The following is a 15,466-nucleotide window of genomic DNA, read 5'->3' as shown; positions in this document are numbered from 1 at the left end:
GAGAGAGAGAGAGAGAGAGAGAGAGAGAGAGAGAGAGAGAGAGAGAGGGAGGGAGAGAGAGAGAGAGAGAGGTGTTGAGTGGCAAGAAACTTACTGTCATTCTCTGCTGCCGCACCTGACTCTTCACCGTTCGTGAATGCTCCGTTCGCACGTTTGGCAACTTCCTCAGCGTTCTTGGTGATGCTGTTGACCTTGTCGCGATTGCTGCGGAGTAGACTGCCCAGCTCTTGGATCTGGTTGAAGAGGTAGTTCAGGTCTTGCTGGTGTCCGACTGGCAGTGGGGCCATGTATGCGGCAGCCGCAGCTGCGGAAGGACCGTTGACGCCATTGCCGCCGTTCATGGAGGTGTTGGTGGGGGACGCGCCTGCGGAGCGGTTGCCAGTGGGAGACATGGAGGTATCGAGAGCGGGGAACGCGTTCGAGGAGGCCATGGTCGGTGTAGAAGGGCCGGCTGTGTCTAAGGGTCGAGGTGTAGAGGATCTGCTCCGTGAGGCAGCGCGTGTGGCGCGTTGGCGGGCTCGTTCGAAAAACTCTTCAAGAATTCTGGCTTCTGAGCCGTCGACAGTCTGTCGCAAGAGCCCGATGTGCTCAGCGACACTACCGCTCTGGCCTAGGAGTTCCGGGTTGACAGAATCAGAGCGGCGGCGCGTGGGTCGGTTCTCATTCTCCGAGGCGCGACGGGCTTGACTGACTGACGAACGACGGCTTGGAGGAGTAGAGGTGGCACGAGAATGACGCTCGAAGAGTGTAGGAAGGTCAGGGAACACTGGTCCACGTGGGGAAGCAGTTGAGAAAGTGGTGTGGAGTGAGTCTGGATTCACCAAAAGGTCAGTTTGATCTGAGAGTTGAGAGAGGGGACATCGGAGGCCGGATTATCTCTGGCGCCGATGACGATCTTCACGGACCGGCCCGAACTAATGGGGACGCGCCGATTGGCTCGCTAGACTTACCGTCACGAACAGAGGAGGAGCGAGCACGGCGAGACATCTTGCTGTCGCTTTCTTGAAGTTGTGGTCGTGAAGAATGAAGTGGTCGTTCACAATAATGCAAAAGGTGTTGATGAGGACTTTGTGTGGACCCGCTTAATGCCTGCGCCAAGAGATGGGCGATTTGCCGCCTGCTTTACACCTTATTGTCTGCGAGGGACACCTCATGAGATGCGTCTTCTTGACAACCACTCCTGATGCAAAACCCGTGCTTTGATGGCGGGACTTCGAGGGACAACGTAAATACGTCGCGCACGCAGCTATGACCAATGATGTGGGCATTGTAAGTCTGTGAGCTGGATAGGGGTGACTGACACGAGAGCAATCCATGCAAACAATCACCGACAGTCTGCTCTAAGAGGGCGTCAAGAGGGTGTCCCACAGACGACCATCTCTATGAATTGGACAACGACTTACATCTTCTCGTCTCTCGTTGGCCCGGATGTCACGCTCTATTACGAGCCTGATTCGTTACAGATTACAGCTTCCTCAAGCGGAGGACGGAGCATACACTCTGGCACTCTTTTCATTGGAAGTGCCGAAGGATGGCAACATGGCCATCGCTCGTCCCTCCCTCTGTCGACATATTCATGTTCACATTGTTCGCTAGCTCTTAATCAGATATCATGTCTTGCCAGTCGGCACCAAATTGAACTCGTTGATGCACATTGATGGATGCTCAGTGCTGAGAGCTACAGAAGGTTGGTAGGTCAATGCCCGGTCCAGCGTTTCGAGGCTGCGGTGCTCGTCTGCCTGATTGTACAGACGGTTGCTCACCGGCTACTGTATGTGGAACAAGCCACTGCAGAAGCGGAGCGCGCTGGAGACGGAAAACTTCAACTGCGGCTGTGACTGTAGTCCAGAAAGAGGCTTACATAGCTTCAAGTTACACTATAATTTCCAAGCGACCGGCTCGGGCCCCGCTCCCATCGTACCTCCTGGTGAAAGGTCATAGCGTCATCCAAAAAATTCAGGGCGAAACAGAACGCTCAGAAGGTACTAAAGCCATAATCATCAGCCGCCAAACCATCCGAGTCCATACACTCCGAGTCCGGCTCTCCATGTAACATACCAATTGTTAACATCCCGGCTTGATCCCACAGATGGCAGCAACAATCATATATGTCCTTCCTGACTCATGGCCCCACCGCCTCGTCTCCATCCCGGGGTATCAGCCCAGCATTGATCTGGGCCGCCAATTGGCTCTCCCTGAACGCTTCAAACCCCTTGGGGTCTTGCTCCCTCAGCATAAGCAATTCCTGCGCATTGATACCCAGCTCGCGGACCACGTTGTCAGCTCCTTCTTTTTCAACCCTATAACGAATGTCCTCACCCTTTAGCTCTTCGAGTTTGGCCCGCAGGGCAGCAATGTGGGGTGGATCAGAATCACTCGCGTAGGTTCCGTGGAGGTGATCATCCATTTCTGCCGGCTTAAGGACTTCCCTGCGGATGGTCTGACCAAAGCGGTGCATACGGCCTTCTTCGTCCGTGAATGCTTTGGCCGCAAGCGACGTGTTCGACGAGGTCCGGGACAGCTTCAGTGCGTAATCGTCTTTGGGCGGGCTCTCGGATGGGAAGTATTCTTCTGCATCAGTCAACTTCATTATTCCAGTCGAATCGACCGAGGCAGATAGCATTGAGGCGTCCACTGATGGGTCAGGTGAAGGCATTCCATTTGGCATTGGTGGAGATCCCGCTCCGACTTTGGTCTCCGGGTATTCGTCTTCGAACCTTCTGATCATGCGCTGCAGGGTCTGATCAAGGAGAAAGAGGCGGCCTGACATACGAGGTTAGCGATTCCAAGCCGTGAGCTTTTATCAGGAGACTTACGATAATTGTCATGGTTCCCAGCCCGATCTTCTTTGACAAGAACGGGCTGTAACCTTCGCCTTATTTTCCTCGCACTTTCGCAAAGCTCCAGGCTGACATCTCGAGGTTTTGACACCGTTCCTTGCCGAAACGGTCCCCTTGGAGTCGAAGAACCACTGGCGGTGGGGCTAATGTTCCTAGATTGTGCTCGGCTGTTGCCATCTTTACGATCCAAGCAGACGCCTAGAGCCTTGACGATACCCGTGGAGGCAATCATATAGTCTTCATCAGGTGCTAGCTCATCCCGGTCAAGGTTCTCCGAATAGCCTTCCATGTCTCCGACCAACTGCAGGAGAACTTCTGGCGCCTTGCCGGCATGGTCATCAGGCTTGACGCCTACTTCGTCCAGAGTTGTGCGCTCCATATTCCTCAAAGTGTATGCCATGACCTGCGAGGCCAGAGCTTTGACGACTTCGCTGCTGTCTGCGGAAGGCACCTCAATTTCGACAGCGACAATGGTCTCTGAAACCCTGACCGCCGTCATCAAGGAAGCGAAAAATGCGCAAGCTTCTTCTTGCGAGCTTTCTTCTTTGGAATTCATGGCGTGGATCAGCGGAGCATTGTCAAGGATGCTGAGATGAGCCATTGATGGACAATCCGGCAGTATTTCAGCGATTGCAATCGCCTGTTCGGGAGTCATGCCAACGTCTGAAAGGTGCAGACGCTTCAAGGGCGCCAACTTGGGGAGTAGCTTCCGGAAGACAGGCACTGCGTTCGGCCTACTGTTGAACAACGCCACGTTGCGGGACAGGTCGATGAATTTGAGGTTCTTCAGCCGCGCGAAAGGTATTAGTATCGCGGTCAGATCTCCTGGCGTCAGATTGCAGTCCGACAAGCTGATAGCGAACAAGGGACAATCGCTGGTGGCTGCTTCTGCGAGGATGTGCGCAACGCCATGCAAGTCGTTGCTGCTGAGATCTAAGCCTTCGCAATGGCCCGACATCATGTACCGGACCAGATGGGCCAGACTCTCGTCACTAATATTGCTGGCTGCCAGTCCCAGTCTGCGGATTTTGCACTTGATGGCGCAATCTACGAGATCGCGTATGTTGGCAGTGGAAAGACCGCAACCGCTCAGAACGAGCTCCTCCAACCTATCGCCTAGTCGCTCGGACAATGCATGAATGATCAGAGAGCCCAGATCCAGTAGGGTCGAATTTCCGTTTGGCCCACTGCTGTTCGAGCTCGTCGTCGAAATCGTCCTCGAAAGGTCTGTCGACCTAGGAAATTGGATACCTGATAGATCGATGGCCCTAAGGGACCGCGACATATGCATGAACAGCGCAATATGCCTCCAGCCGAGGTTGGTAATGCCTGGATTGTCTTTCAAGGACAGCCTTTCTATCACGCCCATCTGCTCTATGCCGTGCTTTCCGCTGACTCTCTTCGGTAATCTTCTGTTTTGGCGGGCCTGTTCTGCAGATTTGCAGCCGGAAAGACCAGACAAGATGACACGCACACCTTCGTCCGTAAGACCACAATTGTCCAACACAAGCTTCCGGACAGGTACTACCGCGAGCCAGTCGCCCAGGGTGACGATATCCGGGAGCTGCATCTGGAAGCCCGAGAGATCCATTACTGCTACCGTGCCAGGTGCTTCCGCCAGAGTCGCCGTGGGTTTTGAAATCTGCTCTTTTACCCGGCTTAGGACGGTGGTTTCCCGAAGCTGGCAGCAGCGTTTGTATATACGGAGAGGATCTGTCGTGCGGCCGTCAGCTCCTTCTGGCGCTCGCCTGCTTGGTGTTGAGGCTCCTGGTGGTGTAGTGCTGTAAACCGAATCTGAGTCGTCATCGTCTCTAGTCAACTCTAGCGGCACCAACCCATTCGCCTCTGCGTGCCTTCTTTTGCGCTCCTTTCTTTCTTTCCGCTCGGCCTCTGAACGCTTCTTTTTCTCTTTCTTTCGGGTTCCGGGTGCTGCTGGAGGGTCCGGCCCTTGCAGCGAGGTTGAGGCCTCCGCAGCCTTCGCTTCCTCCTTCTTCGTCTTGTCAGGAACTGAAGGCTTTGGCTCGACCCGAGGTTGGTCTAACGATTCTTTCTCATCCGCAGGAGGTTTCGGGCTTTTGAGCGCAGCACCTTCACCCTTGTCCTTCACTCGGGCATCTTTTGAATCCTTTGTTGGTTCGTTGTCAGGTGACGCTGAGAGATTTTGCTTCAGTGCACTGGAAACCGGTGGTTTGTTCAAATGTTCTGGGTCTTCGTCTACCTGGGAAGAAAATCCAGCGATTTCGACGTCAACGCAGAATGCCACTCTCTTGAGCTTGTTCTGGTCAAATTCGCTGATCTTGATGCGCTCGCGGTTGTGGTCAATGTTCAATATCCTTCGCGGACAGACGGCCCCATTGGTAGCGGTTTTGCCCATGTTAGCATTCGAAGACGAGGAGAGCCTCCGCAATGCACTTGACAAGAACCCGGGATGTTCTAGCTTGGTTTCTTTGCCAGCAGCGACCAGTACCGACGGTCTCCGGGGTGTCAGAGGTGTAACGACAGGTTTGGGGTCTTCTTTCTTGGCTTCCTTCTGCCCATCCTTCGCTGATTTGTTTTTCTCAAACGGGTTGGGCACTTCCAACTTCGGACTTGGTTGAGGCGACGCCGTCAAGCCATTATTTGCTTGCTGGACATCGATGCTGGCGTTCCGGGACGGAGTGGGGGACGACGAGAACTTAGAACTGAAGCTCGAAATCCATGAACTCCTCCTTCCCTCCTTCTTTGGAGCGCCTGGTCTCAAACCCTTCTTGCTGTCGTCGGTGCTTTGACCTTTCAGTATGGTAGGCCGCGTCGGGTGATTCTGTGTGTGCTGGGCTGGCAGCGGGCTGGTCTTCTGTACAGTGGGCTGGACATTGTTCTCTTTGCCATTGACAGTGACGGTAGGCTTTGGCTGCTGTATGGTTGGTTGTGCTGTTCCATTTCGCGACTCCTTCAGCGGTGTCTGCTCGGTCGGAGGCTGGAGCTGGACCGGTTTAGGATCGGGCTGGTCCGCAGGAGGAGCAGCGGATCCTTGCGACTCTTTCTGTCGGTTGCTCCTCTCTGCGATCGAGTGCGCAAGGTCTGACAGGCTTGTTAGTGCTTCATTTCCTCCCAAGTCTCGGACCGAAGAGAGAGGCAGATGCGGCATGGAAGTCGACAAAATGGTATCGCACCTTTCTTAGAGCGTAGGAGCCAGTCGACATCGAGATTACTCTCCGTGGCTGCTGCCATGGTGCCGGAGGCTATAGTGTAAGTGCTCTCAGACTTACGAGGAGCAGTCTAATATTGTCGCATCGATATTGATTTGACCGAGGTCATTTGTCGGAGACGGCGACCTCGACTGGAGCTGATGGACTGGCGACGACTGTCTGCGTGGTATCAGCGGGGTTAAAGGCGAAAGAGGAATTGCGGACTTCGGAATGTTGGCTAGATATGACGATCGCGTTTGGTCTGGATCGTGAGTCGAGCAGCTACTTAGAACACGACGGCTCACTAAGATAGCCAGTGCTTAATGGGCCCGGCATGACTGTGTAGACGAGGACGCAGCCAACAGCTCACTTGGAAATCCATCCTTCCAATGACCGTGGTGCCCAAAGGTCGGTACTTCGTAATATCAGAGAAGAGCCCTGGGAGGGGAAGGTTAGCGATCTGGAGGGCCCTGGGGTGGGGGCCTTTCAGCTATGCGGTCATCTTAACCAAGGGAGAGCCAAAGACATTACCGAAGATGCCGTCGTAGTTCCTGTGTAGTGGTGTCTGTACGGGGACGCTCGGTGGCAACCCGCTGCGGCAGACATGAGATTTCGGGATTCGTCGCGGCATTGTGCTTGAGGTCATACATTCCTGTTTATGCTTCATGCTGTCCTTGCGAGTTTGCCCGCGGTTTCCCTCAGGAGGCGTAAATACTGTGTATATCTCGCATGATTTCTGGGTGCCACCACGCCCGCTGCAGGCCAGACTCATCATAATGGTGCCTGGCATGCGGCCTCCCGTCCCCTGGCGTGCCCCATTGCTTAATTACCATTGCCTAGGTAGTTGGCCTACCTCCCACGTCTGTAACCTCGTAAATCCACAGTACAGTAATGGTGGAGCCGCAAGTGGCTGGTACAGGTCAGCATCTTACTGTATGTCAGAAGACGCCCAGGAGACATCCGTTTCGAGGCTTATATTGAGCAAATCAAGAGACCTCGGAGCGTAGGCTAGAAATTCACAAAATGGTATCCGTTAACTAAGTATCGAATTCTCACATCTCATGTGCAAAGATCCCGAAAGTTCGTGCGAATTCCGGAGGATTAGAACGAATCTAAGCTCAACTGTTGCGGACTAAAGGTCTCGACTACATTTGGCTCATGAAGACATAAACTTCATTTCTGACATCTGCCATTGACTCGTCAAGCGGCGCTTGGGTGGTGAGAGCCTCAATACGACCGCCATCAGGGCAAATGCTTGCCCGTCGGGACGTTTGCCCTGATCTGAACGAGCGTGCCATGCGCAAGGGCTCCTGCAGCACGATGCCTTTAGGACCATGGATCGCAGGAAGACGCAATGGCTACTCGGAGCCGCATCTCCATCGTCTATGGCGGCCATGGTCGTACTCAGCCTGGTCGAGATTGCGAAGTCATCTGGCTGACTCCTGCTGGTGAACGCAAACAGGTTTTCTAAGAAGCAAGAGCCGCGATCTTCTCCTTGATCTTGCGGTCCTTCTCCTCCTTAGGAGTCTTATGCACCTTGTACTTCTTGCCTTCCTCCTTCCATTCGTCCTTGCTCTTCTTGTCTCCTTCGTCATCATCCTTCTTGAAGGGATCCTCACGGATGGCAGCATGAGCCTCGGTGTACATCTCCTCCAGTCCGTCAGCCTCAACATCGGCTTCAATGTACTTGGTGAACTGGGACTTGTAGCGTTCCTCATCGTCGTCGGCGAGTGTTTCCATGTACTCAGCGACGTGGCCGCCGAAGATGTACTTGCGCAGAGTGTCGGCATCCAACTCCTTTGACTCCTGGTCATAGCCAGGGAACCGCTTCTCGTTGTGGGGAATGTAGAGACCGCCGTCAGAGGCACCTTTGAGCGCACCGAAGACCCGGGCACCGGTGGAGGTACGATGCAAGCCGACATCAAGGAATGCCTTAAAAGGACGACGTTCCTCTCCGTCCTCACCCTCGGCAGCTTCGGTAAGAGCATACTCGCCAGTCGCCTCTTCGACGCCCTTGAACTGCTCGTCCAGGTCCAGCTTCTTGAGCGCGCGGCGAGCGAGGAGAAGACCGGTGGCGTACGCGGCGGACCAGTTGGTCAGACCGTTGTTGATGCCATATCTCTTGAGCTCGTGGGAGTAGGCGGCAACGAAGACTTTGTCGCCGGTGAGCTCGGCGGTCACCAGCTGGGTAATGATGTCGCGGTTGGTGAAGCGGACGACAAGGCGGTACTTGGGAGCGTTGTACTTGTTCTTGGCTTGGGCAATCAATCGCTTGCGGGCATAGTAATCGGTCTGGTGCAGGTGTCAGTGGTTGTCTACGCTCTGTTCGAGTCATGGCGTACCTTGCCGGCCTGTCTGCGCTTGTACTTCGTCTGGTAGCGGGAGTAGTAGGGGGAGTTTTTGACGCTGTGGTAGGCACGAGTTAGAGACAGTTCAACCTTATCATTTCCTTTTTGACATCTCGTCCGCTTACAGCTTGGTGAAAGGCATCTTGATGGCTTTGTCGGATCAAGATTCAATTCGGTACACTATTAACACCCTCGAATCAGCATTTTGCGCTGCAGACCCAATTCCGCAGCAACATGCAAGGATTCGCTCATACATCTTGTCGAATTTGAGGAGGAGACTATCTGAGTCCCAAGAAGTGATCGAGCGTCGAAAGAAGATTGAGTGCAAAGGCGGAGACGAGTGGTGGTTGATCAACTCCGCAAAAAAGTTTGTGTGATGCCAAGAGTTCGCCGAGTTCACTCAAGCGGGTGTTGCAGCGAAGGTGGGCGCCAGGCTCGAAGGATATGTCACTGACAACACTATCTTCATCAATCGTGTATTCATTACTGGCGTTATCTAGTATGTTGTCATGCCGAGCTTTTGTTGTCATCATCATCTCATCATAATGGCCCTCATATATGCATCCCTTGCACATGCTGCTGGCGTAGAAATCAACAATCATAGAGGGTTGCTTCGCTGGATGGAAGCCTCTTTCGCAGCCCACCTCGACGGGCTTGTAATCTTGTCGGTCGTCGTTCGCAGAAGCGTCGACAATGCATTCCGACTATCCCAATTGCGGATTGTCCACACCTCGACCTCTTTCCCATCCACCATCTTCCTGCTCGCCTTCAGCGGCTCACCCACTGCGGCTTCCTCGGCTTCGTTCAGCCAATCTGCCCAGGCAGGCGTCTTCGGTGCCCAACCTGCTTCTTTGACCCAGTTGCTTGTGCCCGTAACGGCAATGGCTTTCCACAATGCTTCGGTGTATGTGGGCGAGTAGTTGTCCACCTTTGCGGTCCGCGGCGGCGTACCACCGTGGACCTCGATATGCTCAACTTGCAGTCTGCTCAGGTCCCAGTGTTGAGCTGGAGGCAAGGCTGCGCCGACCCAGTAAAAGATATTGATGAGCATGTAGGATCCCGCAAACGCCGTTTGTGTCTCGATTCTGGCATTGGCCAAGGAAATGACCCCGCCCATGAGCAACAATGTCGAAATCAACGAAAGTCCTCTATAAATCGCCGTGCTCCTGATGGAATAAATGCAACGCTCGCTTGGATTGAAATACAGATATCGCGCCGTTCGTTCTTCACACGTGACGACGATGAACGCTCCTTGAGGATACTTGATAACCACGTCGCCAGGTGGTGAATGCGGGTCGGGCTTCGGATCATTAGGCGTCGGTGACCACTTGTTAGCAATGCCCGTCACCGTGCTCAATGTCGACAGAAGTACGGTTGCCAGCAAGGACATGCCGTCCTCGTAATATATAGACAGCCCGAGCAAAGCAGCACTCATTGCAGCTCCTAAAAAGGCAAGCATCGCCAATGGACCAAACCTCTTGATGGATGGACGCGGCTTGTCGTTTTCCGTCACGCGGACACAGGTGACGGTGTTCGGGGGCAGCTTGTCGCCACGATGAAGAGCATGAGCCACGTGATGGATATCCTCGCCGGTATTACCAGAATGTACTCCTATCACTTTCGCATTTGCGGTGGTCTCCAGCTTCTCTGGTCGCGAGGGCCTGATGAATATCTGCGGCGCTGGTATGAGGCGAGGGACGTATATGAGGTAGCTCAGGGTCGCCACCTGGGCGATCGTCTCGACGGAACCTTCTCCAAGGATAGCGAGGAAACCTAGTTGAGGACTTGTATCAGTGGTCTGCCCTGCTACTCTGTGCTGCACTACCGAAACACAAACTCACCGACGATGTCAAGCTGAAAACCCTGGTTATTGCTGACATATTGATCGATGAACCGCATCCTCGCTCGGCCGACAGATGCTCGGTATTACGCAAGGACATCGAGTGTACAGCGGCGCCAACGAACACAGCCGTGGGTCGTAAGGTGAGACTGAGCCAGGTACAGTATATCGATCACAACCCAGGGGCCAGCGGCAGTAACATTGTGCGAGGAGACCTGACGAGGGTCGACACTGGACCGGATTACAGAGTACACTGGTCAGCCTTGTGCTGGGGGAAGAAAAGGTCCTGGCTGGGGAGGCATCGAGGTAGGGACGACGCTCTGATCTTCGGCGCCGTGCTGCAGCCAAGCTTGCTCAGCCTCGCCGGGCCCCTCCATTAAATATGAAATGACATGAAGATGAATGACGGGAGAAAGCCACTAAAGCTGAGTCAGCAATGAGCTGGACACGGTCAGACACAAACTCTTTGTCCGCTGCCCACCGAATGTGGACAACTCATCGATGGCTAAGGCAGGAAAAGGCGGCCAGACCATTTGACCATCCCCCCGCGTGAGCATTTTTCATTCGCAGAGAGACTCGGTCCTTAAGCACAAGATCACGATGACCTTATGCGACCAAGCAGATCTCATGGCACATTACCAGACATAGGCGCATTTCGCGGCCAGGTGATTACTCGGCAGTCTCTTTGATGAAAAGGCTGCGCTTTGCCTAGGAGTGTGGTGCCCGTCACGCAGGACCTCGATGAGGCATCTGCCGTCTATACAGGATTGAGCAAAAGCAACTCCTGGCGGAGCGCTTGGTACACGACATTGAGTGTTGTGTCGAAACCGGACGAAGTCATCCACGAGGCAATGATACATGACGAGCACAAGGGCTGGTCCAGGTTGATATTCTATATATTGGTACATAGACGTATACGGTTCATACTCAAACAAAAAGCCTCCCCAACGATTGCCAGTTGTACTGTAGCACAAGCAGAAATGTCCGTTGCCAGACGAGCAATGAGTCTATTTTTCGTGGTCATCAGGTCGTATATGCTTTTTGGGTATCTTGTGAAATCAAAACCCCACGCCATGTCGTCGATCGTTGGTACACTATGCTTGCGATGCATCACCCGGAACCTTCATTTTCTGGTCACTCTCTCTTCGATCTCGCGATTTAGCCTGGCTTGGGCAGCACGCACGTCCTCACCACTGGACAATCGCTCTCTGCCGCGATCACTCGATAGGCCACGTGAAAGAATGCCTCGAAGCACACTAGGTCTGGACGTCCGTCCTGTGACGTCCTGAAGTGACCATGGCATCAACTTCGGCTCCTGCTTCACAATCTTGCAGAACAGCGTGGAGAAAATGAATTCCTCCCCGTGTCCATTAAACAAGGGAATGTGTCGGTATCCCTTCTGGAGGCTGTCGAGTTTTGCTGTGAAAGCCGCAAGCTGTCGGATTCCTTTGCCTGTGCGTCTGCCATCGTCGGAGTTCAGCACTATGAAACGAACAAAGACAAGTTCGGGGTATTTCGTCTCCAGGGACAGTTCGATGTTTTCACCAAACTGAGGATTATAACCATTGCCAAAACGGATCTGCGTTTGGCGGCGGTAGGGCGACCCGATGCCATGATAGCCATTGGAGTAGGTCTCTGTGCCACCAGTACCATTCGCTATCCCCCGGGCACGGTCCTCTGCGCTGAACATCTGGACTTCAATGAATGGATTCAAAGGGGTATCTCTGCCCATATTGGCGGCCCGAGGTAATTGCTGGGCGGAGATGACTTGGACCGAGAAGCTGATTCTGTAGCGAGGGAGCTTCACGCGATGCTCAAACTCACCCTGCTTGGTCCGAGGCTTGCGCAAGTAAGCCGGCTTCAAGACATAACCATATGCATCAGTGCCGGCGGCAAACATTGCCTGATTCATCTGCATATGGGCGTCGAAGGTCTGCCAGTTCAACGCAACCATCTGCACCCCTCTTCTCCAGAATGTGTTGGGGTCAAAGTTGGATGATTGGAAACGCAGCGTCTTGGGATATACTCGGCACAGATGATGGAGATTGTGGTCTTCGAACATGGCCTTGTCCTCGGGCGAGCGACAGAGTTCAATAGCTCGGTTCTCGTTGAGGGAGAAGATGTGATTGTATTGCTGGAAAGAAAGATCTTTGGCGTCACGCAGGCTGTAACCCTTAAGGTATACGCCCAGAGCAGACAACTGAGGACCAACTTTACTTGGCTTCGGTGGCCGGCACTGGCTATCAGCAGTAGATGGCGAGATTGCCGGAGCGTCGCTTTCCTCATCGGCACTACTGGCGCTTGTTGCCGTGACTGAGCGATCAGTTGGAGAATAGATGGTTTCTGGCGGTGTGATGAGTAAGGAACTTGTGACTGAAGGTGCGTTGAGGAGTGTCCAGCTTACTGGGGAGGCTATTCCCCTATTCGGCGAACTCGCACTTCGATCGCGGGATTTAGTAATAGGAAGACGGGAAGCCGCAAGGTCAGCATGGAGCTCTGTGGATTTGACCTTGATGAGTATTTTGTGCTTGAGATCCTCGGGGGAAGGCAGTTGGCCATCGAAGCCGGGCAATGGGTAAAGGAGGAGCCGATCCCCAAACACATGTTTCATACTCTTCACCATCTTGGCCTGCTGCTCAGGGTCGCAATGCACTTCGAGGGATATGATCAATGGATAAGGGGTAACGTCAAATGCACATCTCTGGATGGCATTGATGCAGTCCGAGAAAGGCACAGAACTGGTCCGGGTATGACCATGGGTCACCCTCGGGTTCCCATCCGGACCGTTCCAACAGTCAATTTCAACACAGCGGCAGCCGTGACGCAAGGCCGTGATGTATGTTTCGGCAGAGGCGGTGCCCCCGACCTGCCACCCAGTCAGGTAGGTATTGTGTGAACTTGAGATGAAGTATTCGCTCAGTGGCCGGTCGAAGACCGGAACAGGTTCCTCGGGGCTGGAGTAGACGTGACAGTCTTTTGAGACGAGAAAGGACGCAAACACGTTGGCGTCAATGAGCTCCAATGCTCGCATGGCCGGGTCATCAGGGAAGGACATAGATATAAGGTCGTTAATCTTCTCCTCCCAGTGAAGCGGATCTGCAAGCGCATGCATATCGAATCCCTGATCACGCTTGAGAAATTCGATGAACTGCGATCGTGGGATGCCCTTGGAGTTGGCGCCTTTCAAACTATCGAAGATCTTCTTGACGTCGCTCCTTTCTCGAAGGCGTCTGAGGAACTCTCTGAAGAGATTGTAATCCAGAAGGTTTGACGTGTTGACATCGACCGACTTGAAATGCTCCTCTATCTCCTTGTCAGGGATATGGATATGTAGCTTTCGGCAAAGGGTCTGGATTGCATGGAAGTCCAAGCCGTCAGGTTTGATACTGTCCTGCCTAGCAGTTCGCTTTGCCATTTCATTCTCCCAGTGGGCTCGTATGACTGACTCACGCTCTGTTGAGCCAATCATGCTCGTCATTAACTCCTCTCGATGCTTGGCCAGACTCTCCAGGGTATCGACCCAGAGTCGAAGGTCATGATAATCGTGAGCGACAAGATGCAGAGTTTTGACCTGCTTCGAAGAATCTGAGGTTGCGTAGTTGACTGTGAAGCAGAGGCCAGGGTCGACGGCTTCCCCTCGAAGCTCATGCTGGTAGCTCGCAGCTACCTCACCACTGCGGATGCTCTTGATGTTGTCAATGTGAAACGTTTTGGTTGTTACTGCACCCTTCCACGATACACGCGAGCCTTCCACGTCCATGAAGAACATCTTCTCCTGCATTTTATTCTTGGTGATTTTCGTTAATAAGCATCCTGCCACCAGTCTCTCCGGCACACAGGGAGCTTGGCCCTCAGGACTCGCGTCTGCCAAGGTCGTCGGCTCGCTGGATATGCTCATTGCATCACCGTACAGGCCCAGGCCTGTGTGCAATTCAAGAGGTAGGACGTCCACAGCCGGAGCATCGGCGAGATGACCGGTTGCCATTGCCGTCCTGCTGTCGCTGCGGCGTCTGGTGATGGGACCGGTACTTTCGTCGCGGCGAGATTGTGCTGATGAGGAGGCTTTTCTGCGCAGCGTCTGCCGAGCAGAGGAAACGCCATCTTTGGCGCTTTGCGAGAGCTTGCGCATAATCCCGACAGACTTGGAGCCCGTGGAGGGTTCTCGTGGAGAAGGAAATGCATGGGTAGAAACAAGACTCTCACCCAAGTCGAATGGGGCTGGATTTCCGAGCTGGGGCAGCTGGTAGATTGGATGGGACACCAGGGGAGAAGACTGGATAGAGCTGATATATGGGCTTTGAGTCATAGATGATGTGCTGTTGGCCGACGCCGGCGTGGCGGAGAAGGATTGAGAGAGGGCCGTGTTCACCCGTTGGCTGGAAGACAAACCAGCAAAAGAACGCGGGTGAGGTGAGGGTGAATTGTCGCGGCTCTGCAGAGCCCTGACGGCGGGCGATGAGGTTGCGGATATCATGTCCGCAGATATTGTGGTCGGTCAGGCGTACCTCTAACCAGATCAAATTCGAGATCGAAAGTGTAAGGGAGTCCAGCTCTGTCTATAGCGTTTTGACGACTTCATAGTGCTCTTGTGCTGGAGAAGACCCGGTCAATGCCAGCGGAGCTTGTATTGAGCGTGCTGTAGCATTCAGCAGCCTTAAGCAGCAGCCATGATAAAGCGCGCCTGATGGAAATGTAGCGCCTGGCTCGATCGGTGTTGGTGCAGCAGCAATATGCAGGACCGGGATCCAGATGGAAGTACAGCGCGTGCAGTGGTGGGCAGCGGCCGATCGAGGTGCGCAGGGCGCGGAGGGCTGGCGTGGCCTCGCAGACTCGGGCTTGTAGGGTAGGTGCAGATTCGCGGCGCAGCACGCAGCGCAAATAATAGGATGTGAGCGCCCTAAGCGAGGTGGTCGCAGTATGCAGTCAGATACCGGTCAGGCGAGTGGACAGCAAGCCTCTGGACGTGCAGGACACAAATAACCCTGCGGTCTTCTGGCTGGGGAGTGGTGTGGTGTCTGTCTTCGTCGTTCGCAAAGGGGAGTTGGCTTGGTATGTACGGAGTACGTAGAGAAAGTCGGATGCGAACAAAGGAAGGGACGAGCAGAGGAGCACTGAGCGTCTACTCTTATTCAAAGGTGATTGAAATACCCGTGTACCACAAGCAATTAGTTAGTAGTTTGGGCAGTGAGTCAAGGTTGAAGGAGCGGATGAAGGAGAGGACTGCATCCCAATTAGGTACTGTGGTAGGAGGTTCGGACGGAGAAGAAAAAT

General features: G+C 53.8%; 5 protein-coding genes across 5 annotated transcripts in view; all 5 read right to left on the bottom strand.

The window, feature by feature from the left end:
- Window positions 1-431, bottom strand: part of A1O7_09941 (uncharacterized protein) — a gene marked incomplete at both ends in the record, with an annotated part of 1,021 nt that extends 590 nt beyond the window's left edge. The window contains one exon of the mRNA XM_007763925.1: window positions 95-431. Coding sequence (XP_007762115.1) covers window positions 95-431 — 337 coding nt within the window. The remainder of the gene's footprint in view (window positions 1-94) is intronic.
- A 1,691-nt stretch (window positions 432-2,122) lies between these two features.
- A1O7_09940 (uncharacterized protein) lies at window positions 2,123-6,050 on the bottom strand (the record flags this gene model as incomplete). The annotated part of the gene is made up of 3 exons (XM_007763924.1): window positions 2,123-2,763; window positions 2,817-5,900; window positions 5,993-6,050. 3 exons carry the CDS (start codon window positions 6,048-6,050, stop codon window positions 2,123-2,125), a joined length of 3,783 nt encoding a protein of 1,260 aa, XP_007762114.1.
- A 1,424-nt stretch (window positions 6,051-7,474) lies between these two features.
- On the bottom strand, window positions 7,475-8,497 carry A1O7_09939 (60S ribosomal protein L5; the record flags this gene model as incomplete). The annotated part of the gene is made up of 3 exons (XM_007763923.1): window positions 7,475-8,299; window positions 8,350-8,413; window positions 8,481-8,497. 3 exons carry the CDS (start codon window positions 8,495-8,497, stop codon window positions 7,475-7,477), a joined length of 906 nt encoding a protein of 301 aa, XP_007762113.1.
- Window positions 8,498-8,953: 456 nt separating this feature from the next.
- On the bottom strand, window positions 8,954-10,254 carry A1O7_09938 (uncharacterized protein; the record flags this gene model as incomplete). Its single annotated transcript, XM_007763922.1, has 2 exons — window positions 8,954-10,128; window positions 10,197-10,254. The coding sequence occupies 2 exons, from the start codon at window positions 10,252-10,254 to the stop codon at window positions 8,954-8,956; spliced, it is 1,233 nt and encodes a 410-aa protein (XP_007762112.1).
- A 1,064-nt stretch (window positions 10,255-11,318) lies between these two features.
- Window positions 11,319-14,501, bottom strand: A1O7_09937 (uncharacterized protein; the record flags this gene model as incomplete). Its single annotated transcript, XM_007763921.1, has 1 exon — window positions 11,319-14,501. One exon carries the CDS (start codon window positions 14,499-14,501, stop codon window positions 11,319-11,321), a length of 3,183 nt encoding a protein of 1,060 aa, XP_007762111.1.
- Window positions 14,502-15,466: the final 965 nt, after the last annotated feature.

The sequence above is a fragment of the Cladophialophora yegresii genome (assembly GCF_000585515.1).
Source record: "Cladophialophora yegresii CBS 114405 chromosome Unknown aczIN-supercont1.7, whole genome shotgun sequence".
Taxonomy (NCBI): domain Eukaryota; kingdom Fungi; phylum Ascomycota; class Eurotiomycetes; order Chaetothyriales; family Herpotrichiellaceae; genus Cladophialophora; species Cladophialophora yegresii.
Note: the sequence above shows the minus strand (reverse complement) of the source record. Positions and strands in the feature narration are given on the sequence as shown.